General features: G+C 33.1%; 2 protein-coding genes across 2 annotated transcripts; both read left to right on the forward strand.

Annotated features, from left to right (window-relative positions):
• Window positions 1-3,821: 3,821 nt before the first annotated feature.
• LOC139860329 (F-box/LRR-repeat protein At3g26922-like) lies at window positions 3,822-4,928 on the forward strand. Its single transcript, XM_071849097.1, has 2 exons — window positions 3,822-4,762; window positions 4,904-4,928. Exons 1-2 carry the CDS (start codon window positions 3,822-3,824, stop codon window positions 4,926-4,928), a joined length of 966 nt encoding a protein of 321 aa, XP_071705198.1.
• A 90-nt stretch (window positions 4,929-5,018) lies between these two features.
• On the forward strand, window positions 5,019-6,137 carry LOC139858708 (uncharacterized). Its single transcript, XM_071847544.1, has 2 exons — window positions 5,019-5,134; window positions 5,628-6,137. The coding sequence occupies exons 1-2, from the start codon at window positions 5,033-5,035 to the stop codon at window positions 6,033-6,035; spliced, it is 510 nt and encodes a 169-aa protein (XP_071703645.1). The 5' UTR covers window positions 5,019-5,032; the 3' UTR covers window positions 6,036-6,137.
• Window positions 6,138-12,923: the final 6,786 nt, after the last annotated feature.

Here is a 12,923-nt window from a genome sequence, read left to right on the forward strand (position 1 = left end):
CAGGTGATTGGCTGTTTGATGTACGCCATGACTTGTACAAGGCCGGATATTGCTTTTGCTGTGGGAAAACTGAGTAGATATACTAGTAATCCTAGTACTCATCACTGGCAAGCAATTAGGCGGGTACTGAAGTACTTGAAGAAAACTATGGACTATAGTTTATCTTATAATGGGTTTCCTTCGGTAATAGAAGGATATTCTGATGCGAGTTGGATAACCAATATTGAAGATCATTCTTCAACGAGTGGTTAGGTGTTCTTGCTTGGGGGAGGTGCTATTTCATGGGCTTCTAAGAAGCAGACATGTATTACCAACTCAACGATGGAATCTGAGTTTGTTGCTTTAGCTGCTGCTGGTAAAGAAGCAGAATGGCTTAGAAACTTGATCCATGAGATACCATTATGGCCTAAACCTATAGCACCCATGTCTATCCATTGTGATAGTGCTGCGACATTGGCAAAGGCTTATAGCCAGATGTACAATGGAAAGTCTAGACACTTAGGTGTCAGACATAGCATGATTCGTGAACTCATCATGAATGGGGTGATTTCTATAGTGTTCGTGAGGTCACAACAGAATTTAGCTGATCACTTGATGAAGGGATTGGCAAGAGACTTGGTGAACAAGTCTGCTGTGGGGATGGGTTTAAAGTCCACATAAATTTCTAATTATAAGATACCCAATTCCCTTCTGATGAAAATTAGAAGTTGAATTCAATGTGGAAGACTTATACTTAGAAATTTGGAGTACAAAATTTTGTATCATCCCAAGGTAAGGTATGTACTCGGACATGTTGAAGGTGAGGATGAAGTTTAGCTTCTTAATGGTTTATTTGAAAAAGTGCAATAGCAGGTGCATGACTGAAATGAACTACCTATGTGAATGTGAAGTTTTGCCGCTTCAACAAAGCTTGGACTTTTGCTTTAGATACATTCATGAATGGATATGGACACATGGCTTGTAAAGTGTCAGGATAGCTTTAGAGTATTTGAAAACTTATGTGTATGTTATTTTCAGTTATTCAAATGGGTTGAAGGGTTCAATTCTTAGAACACCCCGATTCTCGAATATTTGGAATGTGTAATGTACTAAGGTGAAAATTCAATCTTCAAGATATTTTCATTTATGCATGAGTTTTGTTTTAATTTGTTTAATTCTCATGAAACGAATTGCACTAAATTGGGGAGGATTGTTGTAAATTTAGTGTAATTTTGGGTTTTAATCTACACTTGTAAATGGGTTTGGAGGTACGGAGTGTACACCCATTAAGTGATAGATTACCCGAACCCAAAAGTGGTTTTCCATTATTTACTATCATGACTTGGTCTACCTGAAATTTGACTAAGTGTTTTCAGTACTAAGTTTTCTTAGTAAGCTGAAATTTGGCTAAGTGTTTTGTGCTGGTTGTTCTGCATTGCTGGTCCTTGTGCTGGTTGTTCTGCATTGCTGGTCCTTGTGCTGGTTGTTCTGCATTGCTGGTCCCTGTGCTGGTTGTTCTGCGCAGCTGGTCCCTGTGCTGGTTGTTTTGCGCAGCTGGTCCCTGTGCTGGTTGTTCTGCGCAGCTGGTCCCTGTGCTGGTTGTTCTGCGCAGCTGGTCCTGTTTGCTGGTTCCTCTGTGCTGCTGGTCCTGTATGCTGACTTTTGCGCTGCTGGTCCTGTATGCTGACTTTTGCGCTGCTGGTCCTGTTTGCTGATTTTTGCGCTGCTGGTCCTTTTGCAGTGCTGGTTCTTAAGAGACAGCAGTAAGAAAACACTTAACACAATTTTGAGTGATTACGGAAGAATTATTCTTGCACCCACTTTTGCTTTAGTGGTTGAAGGAATAATACTTGTTTATTATAAAGTGATCACTCATGCTTTGATAGTTGTAAAATATAATATTTGTTTATTGTAAAAGTAACAACTTTTACTTTAATGATGGAAGTGATAATATTTGTTTATAGAAATATTCTTCCTGTAACCACTTTTGAATATTATAGAAGATACTTTTATTAATCAACCGGCCAATTGATTTTAATAAAAGACTCTTTCATGATTAAGGGTGTATATAAATATATTAACCAATATGCATGAGAAAAATACACAAGTTACGAACACCAAAATATTCTTCTGCAAAAGGAATTCTTGTTTCTGCCAAAACAAGAATTTAATCTCTGTCTTATCCCAAAGTGATATTCGTGTAACCCAGGCTATAAGGGTCGAATAATTACTTTCGAAAAGTGATACCACGATTCAGTGATTTATCCGGCTATCGATTATTTTACCATACACGAAAGAATTTAATAAAACCTCCAATATAACTGACATTTTCAAATCATTATACAAATACTATGTACAATATTTCTTATGCAGATTTGACTACAACCTAAATTGCTATCATTAGAAGGGATCCTTTACATACATACGTTTACCAATTACAGTATTAAGTTGGGCCAAATCAAAGAAAAGATTACTCTGAGCTATAATAATAATATATAATATATATATTAATATTAATTTATTAATATTAATATTAATAAAATAATAAAGTAAAATTAAATAGTCAAATTGGGCCAATATATCGAACTACGATTATACACTTTCCATTTGTATAGCCCTGTTTTCCGATTCTTGCGGACGAAACGACTCCAGATCTCACTATTAAAGGAAGTCATTAAATTCATAATTTCAACCCTAATCTCACATTAACACTTAAAATTATGATGACGCCAAAGGAATAGAGACAATAGAAGGGCTGCAGTCGGCAGAGTTACGGTACAAACTCCATTTTATTTTGAAGGTAATAGTCATCCTAACCTCAATATTTATATTAATCTGTTATCTGTTATTATTAGGCTTTACTAATTATCTCGAGGAATCATCAATATCATCGAATCAGTAAGTTGCGGGTCTTCAAATGTGTGGTTTGTTGGTGAATTTGGACCTAAATTTTTGTACTAATAAACAATATATATTAGGTTTATTTTTTTTTAAATAATTTGATTCGAAAATAAGAAAATAAAGGAAGAAAAAGTTCAATATATAAGAAGTCATGGATGATTATGATTTTACACTTTGGGTCCTTTGGAATTATTTTTTTTTTTTTTTTTTTTTTTTTCAGAGAACAGCAGAGGGTCCTTGGATTATAAATTTAGTCCTTTGGCCCCGCAATGAAAAGAAAAGTTTAGATTGTTTTTATACTTATGAGTTTAATGGGATTTTTTAAAAGCTGTTACAATAGTCGTACTCAATGTATTCCCTATTCATCAAGAGTTGTGTTTTTTCTTGAATAAAAAAGGAATAAAGATAAACTCTAAAATCACAAGATGATCATAATTAAATTACACGATTTAATTGATTGTAGTATTTTAGACAAATTAAGCACAAATGTTAAGTTATTAATACTAATTAAGTACTGTATTTACGAGTTAATTGATTTTGGTGATTATATGGCAATACAGTACTAATTAATTTTTAATTAAATTTAGAAAAAGAACAAAGATATATAAACTAAAATAATAAGATGATCATAATTAAATTACAAGATTTGATTGATTATACAATATTAATAATTTATAATAAATACAGATTTAATCATAAGTTACAGTATTATTATGTACTGTATTATGATTTATTCGATTAAACATTATTTATGATGTAAATAACTTACACCGCATGAACTAATGAAAATGATGTACACAGGAAGTTTTCAGAATTTGTCATTGTTTAAAACTAGTTTGTTCATTCTTTAGCCTAAGTAATGTTGTGCATTTGTTTTAATTCCTATTAAGTATCTCATGATTCTTGGTTTATGCTATTAACTTGCAGCTTAAATAGTGAGAATGAATGCGGAAGTCGATAGACTAAGCAGTTTGCCAGATGATCTCGTTAACAAAATTCTCTCTTTTAGCGATACCAAAGATGCTATCAGAACTAGTGTTTTGTCATCTAGATGGAAGAATACTTGGAAGTCAATCCCGCATCTTGATTTCTCACTTGACCATCTTAATCATTTACCCAAATTCTATGAGTCTGTTAATCATGTTATGTCTTCCCGCAATAGTGAAATAGAATTGGAGTCCATTAAACTTTGTTTTAGGGACGAAGCTAGTCAAGAGTTTGTCAAAAAGATTATGAACTATGCGTTTTCGCACAATGTTTCAAAGATGACTATTAGTTATCGGTACAGGGATATTGAATTCCCTATTTCTCTTTTTATTTCTCAGTCTCTCAAAGATCTCACTTTGATTGGATTAAGTTATCATTACACTAAGATCACGTCAACTTGGGACCTACCAGCTTTAACAACGTTGTGTCTCGATGGTGTCAAGTTCAAATTCGGTGATAATTATAATGAGTTATGTGGTCTTTTTTCTAAGTGCCCAAACTTAAAAAATCTCACCTTAACTAAGTGTGAGATATGTCATGGATGCGGTCCTTTCATTACCATCTCCCATCCTCAACTTTCTACTCTCAATGTAATAAATGGATATCAGTCTTATGCTATTAATGTGGTTGCACCTCACCTTAAGTTTCTCACCGTTGTAAATTGTCAAGGGGGTTTGATTTCTGCACCTGAATTATCCTCATTGACGTATGAAATGCAAGGTCATTTTACGTTTTCCACAGATGGGTTGTTTTCTTTGGAGAAAGTAGACTTTTATATTTGTTATCCAGATAAAGAAGATGCTCCTAAAATCATAGACATGCTTCAACAGTTCCGCAACGTCAAATATCTTACACTTGGATTGGAAATTGTAGAGGTATTAATTAGTTCTTTAATGTTTATACATTTATTTTTTATTAGCACTCTATTTATTTTAAACACACTTCATATTCATATATAGGACTCAACGTCACTCGTTATGATTTATTTAACTATTTATGTGTATACATAATGTTCATTTTGTATAATATTTTTCAGGTTCTTGCATCATCCGTGCAACTAGTCTCTCATCTACCATCTTCATTTGCTAACTTAACGAGTTTCAAGATTTATCCAGCAAACTTAGACCACTTCCCACATCCGTTACACAAGAGTCAACTTTCCCGAATGAAGGAGGAAGAACAAAAGAATTTAAAAATGCCTACAGAAGTCAAAAACTATCTGCTAGATGGTTCTCCAAATGCCATTGTCACGATATTCTCACATCAGGTAGCTTCACCATTGGAACACGTCGTGTTGCTATATTTATCATACTAGTATTTAACATTAGATTTCAACTTAAAATTTTCGTATGCTCTATGGCTATTGATTTGGTATAATACTCCGTATTATACTCCGTATTACACTCCGTATTATAATACATGTTAAGTGATTAAGTTACTTGGCTTTTAGTATAAGTTTAAATTTTGATAATGATATTCATATGGTATTAGTAGCGTCTTCCAAATTTGAGTAATAATTCTAGCCCAATTTATAATAATGAAAATCTTTTAGCAGACATACTTTTAGCACATAATGATAAGTTGAAAATTTAATAGGGATGGTTTGGAATAAAAGTATAATTGATACACGAGATCTGATATTTCAAAAGGCTTAGAACCCGCTTCCTATATATAATTATAATTATAAATATAAATATAATAATTAAATAAAAGATGATGATAAACAAAAGACTTTTATAATGTTCTATGATATCATGTAGGAGATGAAAGCATTGGAGAATGCCACAAAAGCACAACAAATTATGCTCGAGTTGCAGATGCTGCTAGCAAAACAGAAATATAAATGTGATAATAATAGTGCTCCTATAGATCAGAGTAAATCACCAATGGAGCGGAATGAGGCAAATATGGACGATCAACTGGCGACACATTTCGAGAACTGTTGGCAAGATCTGTTTTGGCAGATTGATGAAGGGGGCCAAAAGATTAATGAAATATTTTCAACGTTGCGTCAGATTGAATACTTACTGAAAGGGGAGCTTCCAGCATCAAAGAGGGATAGAATTCAAGCACGTTTTTCTAGCTTGCGTGCAGAGGCCTTCAATGTTATAATATTAATAACGAAAAGCAAGGCTGCATTAGTGCCTGCCTTCGTGAACTTGCTATAGTATCAAGACCATAGTAATAGCAAAATTAAGAATTTCTAATTTCCATATGATGTTGGAATGTTTGTCATCCAAACAATGCCCGGTTTGTCTACTATAGCATATAAGGAGAATTTTTTTTTTTTTTTTTTATATGTGATGTTCATCTACCAGGATTCTTTCCAAAAACATAACTGAAATACATGCTCATAATCGTTATTGTTGGAATGTTTGTCATACTTGATATTTGTAATATACTTTTTTTAGTTTCTGGTGCTCTGAAATGAACTTGGTAACAAAATTTGATTACATTAAACATTCAATATACGGTGCTGGAGTATGTGTTTAGAGACATTTTACTTGCTATGTTTGTAGGTTAATCAGAATGCAAGTCTTGTTGCTAGTATATATATGTATCTTATAATTTTAACATTATTATGTAGTTACCTGTGTATATTTTAAATGCTTTCTCTGCTCATTTGCAACACAAAAATATCCACACAAATAATATAAACCAATAGGAAAGAAGAGAAACAGAAGTAGAGAAAAACAATTAAGTTGTGATTCATTAACTACGTATATTCAATGAGCTTGTTTGTGTAAAAGCGGGAAACTTTCACCATTAACCTGCACAAATTTACAGAGTCGGCACATAACTAACAAAACAAAGCACGAAAAACATCCCAACGACCAAAGGAGAATGAAACTAGGAAACTAAACAACAACAACAACAACAACAACAAAACCCAATACCACATAAGCGGTGTATGGGAGAGGTGAGATGTAGACAATCCTTCCCCTATCCGAGAATAAAGACAAGTCATTTCTCCGCCCAGAGTGAAACACCAAAAGTCATCCCTCTCTCTATTCAACAGATAGAGAGAGAGATTGTTTCAGAGTGGACCTCCGGCCAATAAGTAGGAAAAAAGTTTTAACAAATAAAATAAAATTGAGACGCCATGAAAATGGTAAAATCAAATTTTCATGGGTTTTAAATCCTACCTAAAATTTACTTTAGGCTCTAGAGTTAGTCAAGTCGCCAATAAATCAACGTTTGTTTTCGACTCAATAACAATACAAACCAATACAAAGACAACCGCAATAAAAGGACTCACCAGGAACTAAAGCACCACAACAATAGAATAAACGAGCATAAAAAACGTATGAAGGGCCCGAAGAATCATGCCTCGCAACTTCAACACTAACAGTCTTGCATTCGGAACCCGACTTCATAAGTTTGTCGTGTACTTTGGAGAAACGAACGGATTTGCTCGCGCGATATGAATATATAAAAGTCCATATCCAAATCACCTTCTGCAATACAAATGGAATCATCATCCCCGTCCTTGTCCACCACAACCAGCTTGCCCTTCCTTTTTTTCTTCTTCTTGACCTTGGAAGATTCATCTAAAGTCCGACGTCTTCAAGCCATTGCCATTACCTTCCCCGTTTGACCCCTTGGACTTGAACTTTGACAACGAGTGCCCCTTAAGGTTTTTCTATACACAACACAACACAACACGGACAATCTTTAGCACCAATTCAACCCAAAACGTTGCAAGTCCCCACCTTATCCACATCATTTCCACCACCTAAATTACCTAAAGGGCCTAAACTACCTGCTGAGATGATAACTTGTTCCAATCCATCAGACAAGGACGAAGTCATATCCCCACAAACTGAAACCTTATTACCTAAATATAATAAGGTTAACCCCAATACATCCGAACCAGCAGACACAAAGTTCTCCACCTCACTATCCTCTTCGACCTAAACCAAAACAGAATCACTCGATAAGCCACTCTCTTAAGGTAGGTGAAGAAGAATTGGAATAGAAATAGAGTGGGATGGACTATTTTGCCCTCACATGCTACGCACATTGTCACGACCCGGAAAATTTCGACTAATTTTGAATCAAACTCTCGATACGATATTGTGTTTTTGACACGATAAGCAAAGTCTGTTATGTTGAGTCTCAAAAATTTTGAATTGTTTCATATATTCAATTGATCTTTGACTGCTCTCGACGATTCACGAACCACTATTTGTAAATAGATATGTGTGTATATATATAAATAAATAAAAAATTGGAAGTATAATTTGAAACATTAAATGTTGTTGTTATGAAATATGATATTATGATAATTATTATTTAAAACATATCTTATTATATAAATAAAGTATATTTAGGAGATATTTATTAAATTTTTACACTTTGTATATTTTACTTGGGGTTGAGAACTAGAAAATAATTTAATTATAAATAATCAATTTTATACCATAATGATTAGAATAAATAAATATAATTATCATAAAAATTTGGAATTTATTTGAGTACTTTTTATCCGTCACTGAATTAACGACGGAGTCCGATGTACCGAAACTGTCGGTAGGAAATATCTTATATTACAGCTATAAGTGTTTGTGAACGTTTCTTTTATTAATTATATATATTATTATTTAACTATTTAGCTTGTGATTAGATTAATGTGTTTATAACTTTCCTTACATATATAGATTCATGACATATACATATCATAATATATATACACATATACTTGCATAATGATCAAAACTATCTTCCATCCTCACTCCCTCGTCTGATCACCAACCCTTGCTCCTGCCTGCCACTAGATCACAACCACCCAATCACCATGAACCTCCACCAAGGATCAAACACCACCACCACAATCCACCGCCCACTATATGCTCGAGTTTATTTTCTGTTTTGTTCAATAACTAATCCGCCACCCTCACCAAACCGTATCCTTTTTCATCACCACCCTAATCGATAGCTGAAATGTCCCTTTCTTATTGATTAAAAACGTTACATATTAATTGATTTCGTTGCGAGGTTTTGACTTCTATATGAGACGTTTTTTTTCAAAGACTGCATTCATTTTAAAACAAACCATAACCTTTATTTCATCAATAAAGGTTTAAAAAGCTTTACGTAGATTATCAAATAATGATAATCTAAAATATACTGTTTACACACGACCATTACATAATGGTTTACAATACAAATATGTTACAACAAAATAAGTTTCTTGAATGCAGTTTTTACACAATATCATACAAGCATGGACTCCAAATCTCGTCCTTATTTAAGTATGCGACAGCGGAAGCTCTTAATAATCACCTGAGAATAAACATGCTTAAAACGTCAACAAAAATGTTGGTGAGTTATAGGTTTAACCTATATATATCAAATCATAACAATAGACCACAAGATTTCATATTTCAATACACGTCCCATACATAGAGATAAAAATCATTCATATGGTGAACACCTGGTAATCGACATTAACAATATGCATATATGAGAATATCCCCATCATTCCGGGACACCCTTCGGATATGATATAAATTTTGAAGTACTAAAGCATCCGGTACTTTGGATGGGGTTTGTTAGGCCCAATAGATCTATCTTTAGGATTCGCGTCAATTAGGGTGTCTGTTCCCTAATTCTTAGATTACCAGACTTAATAAAAAGGGGCATATTCGATTTCGATAATTCAACCATAGAATGTAGTTTCACGTACTTGTGTCTATTTTGTAAATTATTTATAAAACCTGCATGTATTCTCATCCCAAAAATATTAGATTTTAAAAGTGGGACTATAACTCACTTTCACGGATTTTTACTTCGTCGGGAAGTAAGACTTGGCCACTGGTTGATTCACGAACCTATAACAATATATACATATATATCAAAGTATGTTCAAAATATATTTACAACACTTTTAATACATTTTGATGTTTTAAGTTTATTAAGTCAGATGTCCTCGTTAGTAACCTACAACTAGTTGTCCACAGTTAGATGTACAGAAATAAATCGATAAATATTATCTTGAATCAATCCACGACCCAGTGTATACATATCTCAGTATTGATCACAACTCAAACTATATATATTTTGGAATCAACCTTAACCCTGTATAGCTAACTCCAATATTCACATATAGAGTGTCTATGGTTGTTCCGAAATATATATAGATGTGTCGACATGATAGGTCAAAACATTGTATACGTGTCTATGGTATGTCAAGATTACATAATATAAAATACAAGTTGATTAAGTTATGGTTGGAATAGATTTGTTACCAATTTTCACGTAGCTAAAATGAGAAAAATTATCCAATCTTGTTTTACCCATAACTTCTTCATTTTAAATCCGTTTTGAGTGAATCAAATTGCTATGGTTTCATATTGAACTCTATTTTATGAATCTAAACAAAAAAAGTATAGGTTTATAGTCGGGAAAATAAGTTACAAGTCGTTTTTGTAAAGGTTGTCATTTCAGTCGAAAGAACGACGTCTAGATGACCATTTTAGAAAACATACTTCCACTTTGAGTTTAACCATGATTTTTGGATATAGTTTCATGTTCATAATAAAAATCATTTTCCCAGAATAACAACTTTTAAATCAAAGTTTATCATAGTTTTTAATTAACTAATCCAAAACAGCCCGCGGTGTTACTACGACGGCGTAAATCCGGTTTTACGGTGTTTTTCGTGTTTCCAGGTTTTAAATCATTAAGGTAGCATATCATATAGATATAGAACATGTGTTTAGTTGATTTTAAAAGTCAAGTTAGAAGGATTAACTTTTATTTGCGAACAAGTTTAGAATTAACTAAACTATGTTCTAGTGATTACAAGTTTAAACCTTCGAATAAGATAACTTTATATGTATGAATCGAATGATGTTATGAACATCATTACTACCTCAAGTTCCTTGGATAAACCTACTGGAAATGAGAAAAATGGATCTAGCTTCAAAGGATCCTTGGATGGCTTGAAAGTTCTTGAAGCAGAATCATGACACGAAAACAAGTTCAAGTAAGATCATCACTTGAAATAAGATTGTTATAGTTATAGAAATTGAACCAAAGTTTTAATATGATTATTACCTTGTATTAGAATGATAATCTACTGTAATAAACAAAGATTTCTTGAGGTTGGATGATCACCTTACAAGATTGGAAGTGAGCTAGCAAACTTGAGAGTATTCTTGATTTTATGTAACTAGAACTTGTAGAATTTATGAAGAACACTTAGAACTTGAAGATAGAACTTGAGAGAGATCAATTAGATGAAGAAAATTGAAGAATGAAAGTGTTTGTAGGTGTTTTTGGTCGTTGGTGTATGGATTAGATATAAAGGATATGTAATTTTATTTTCATGTAAATAAGTCATGAATGATTACTCATATTTTTGTAATTTTATGAGATATTTCATGCTGGTTGCCAAATGATGGTTCCCACATGTGTTAGGTGACTCACATGGGCTGCTAAGAGCTGATCATTGGAGTGTATATACCAATAGTATATACATCTAAAAGCTGTGTATTGTACGAGTACGAATACGGGTGCATACGAGTAGAATTGTTGATGAAACTGAACGAGGATGTAATTGTAAGAATTTTTGTTAAGTAGAAGTATTTTGATAAGTGTATGGAAGTCTTTCAAAAGTGTATAAATATATATTAAAACACTACATGTATATACATTTTAACTGAGTCGTTAAGTCATCGTTAGTCGTTACATGTAAGTGTTGTTTTGAAACCTTTAGGTTAACGATCTTGTTAAATGTTGTTAACCCAATGTTTATAATATCAAATGAGATTTTAAATTATTATATTATCATGATATTATCATGTATGAATATCTCTTAATATGATATATAAACATTAAATGTCTTTATAACGATAATCGTTACATATATGTCTCGTTTAAAAATCATTAAGTTAGTAGTCTTGTTTTTACATATGTAGTTCATTATTAATATACTTAATGATATGTTACTTATCATAATATCATGTTAACTATATATATATATATATATATATATATATATATATATATATATATATATATCCATATATATGTCATCATATAGTTTTTACAAGTTTTAACGTTCGTGAATCACCGGTCAACTTGGGTGGTCAATTGTCTATATGAAACCTATTTCAATTAATCAAGTCTTAACAAGTTTGATTGCTTAACATGTTGGAAACATTTAATCATGTAAATATCAATCTCAATTAATATATATAAACATGGAAAAGTTCGGGTCACTACAATAGCCACCACCGATGATCATCAACCCGTTTGAACCACACCCGCCACTACCATCAACTACCCTCATCATCCAACCCACTTCAACTATCAACAATCGTGAGCCACTTTTCTCTCTCTCTCTCTCTCTCTCTCTCTCTCTCTCTCTCTCTCTCTCTCTTCTTCTTCTTCTTCTTCTTCGTGAACTACCCTAACCACCACCATAGTCACATCGATAACCATCACCATCAAATACAACCGGTTACCACCACCCTCGTCATCTCTCTCTTTTCTATTCGTAATCATTTTTACTACAACAAGATGAACCGACACCTACACCTTGAACCTTTGATCACTTCCACCATAACCAAACCCTACGAAGAAGGTTACCAGTATGTTCAAGCCACCATCGTACACCACTATTCCAACATCACCTAGCTACACCATGGCCATGTTCGTTTCTGTTTCTTTTCGATGAACAAGGCCACCATGAACTAAACCAAAAACCTAAAATCCATTTAGATAAACTATCTGCTGCAACTTTCACATTTCTGTATCCGTTCGGGTAATAACGAGAGAGAACTAAACGTTAGTAATGTGCAACTTTTGTTGCTCCATTATTTATGTTTCTATTCCCAATTATGATGACAGGTGTATGGAAACAAAGATGGCACGTTTCTTTCTTTTGTTCTTTCTGGTCGACAACCAATCAACAAACCAACCCCACATATTGCACACTAGTGGTTGTTTAATACTTAATAAAAAGAAATTGGTTGTTACAAAATAGGGTCACCATGTCCTAATTTTTATTTTTTTATTTTGACAGAGAGTAAGTATTCTTGGTTGGG

This window comes from Rutidosis leptorrhynchoides, chromosome 7 (assembly GCF_046630445.1).
Source record: "Rutidosis leptorrhynchoides isolate AG116_Rl617_1_P2 chromosome 7, CSIRO_AGI_Rlap_v1, whole genome shotgun sequence".
Lineage (NCBI taxonomy): Eukaryota > Viridiplantae > Streptophyta > Magnoliopsida > Asterales > Asteraceae > Rutidosis > Rutidosis leptorrhynchoides.

What these genes read in the sequence shown, in the direction of transcription:
- LOC139860329 (XM_071849097.1), top strand. Translation starts at nt 3,822, where the DNA reads ATGAATGCGGAAGTCGATAGACTAAGCAGTTTGCCAGATGATCTCGTT. An exon ending in GTATTAATTAGTTCTTTAAT is followed by an intron (nt 4,763 to 4,903) that starts GTTTATACATTT and finishes AATATTTTTCAG; the next exon opens with GTTCTTGCATCATCCGTGCA.
- LOC139858708 (XM_071847544.1), top strand. Translation starts at nt 5,033, where the DNA reads ATGAAGGAGGAAGAACAAAAGAATTTAAAAATGCCTACAGAAGTCAAA. An exon ending in TCACGATATTCTCACATCAG is followed by an intron (nt 5,135 to 5,627) that starts GTAGCTTCACCA and finishes GATATCATGTAG; the next exon opens with GAGATGAAAGCATTGGAGAA.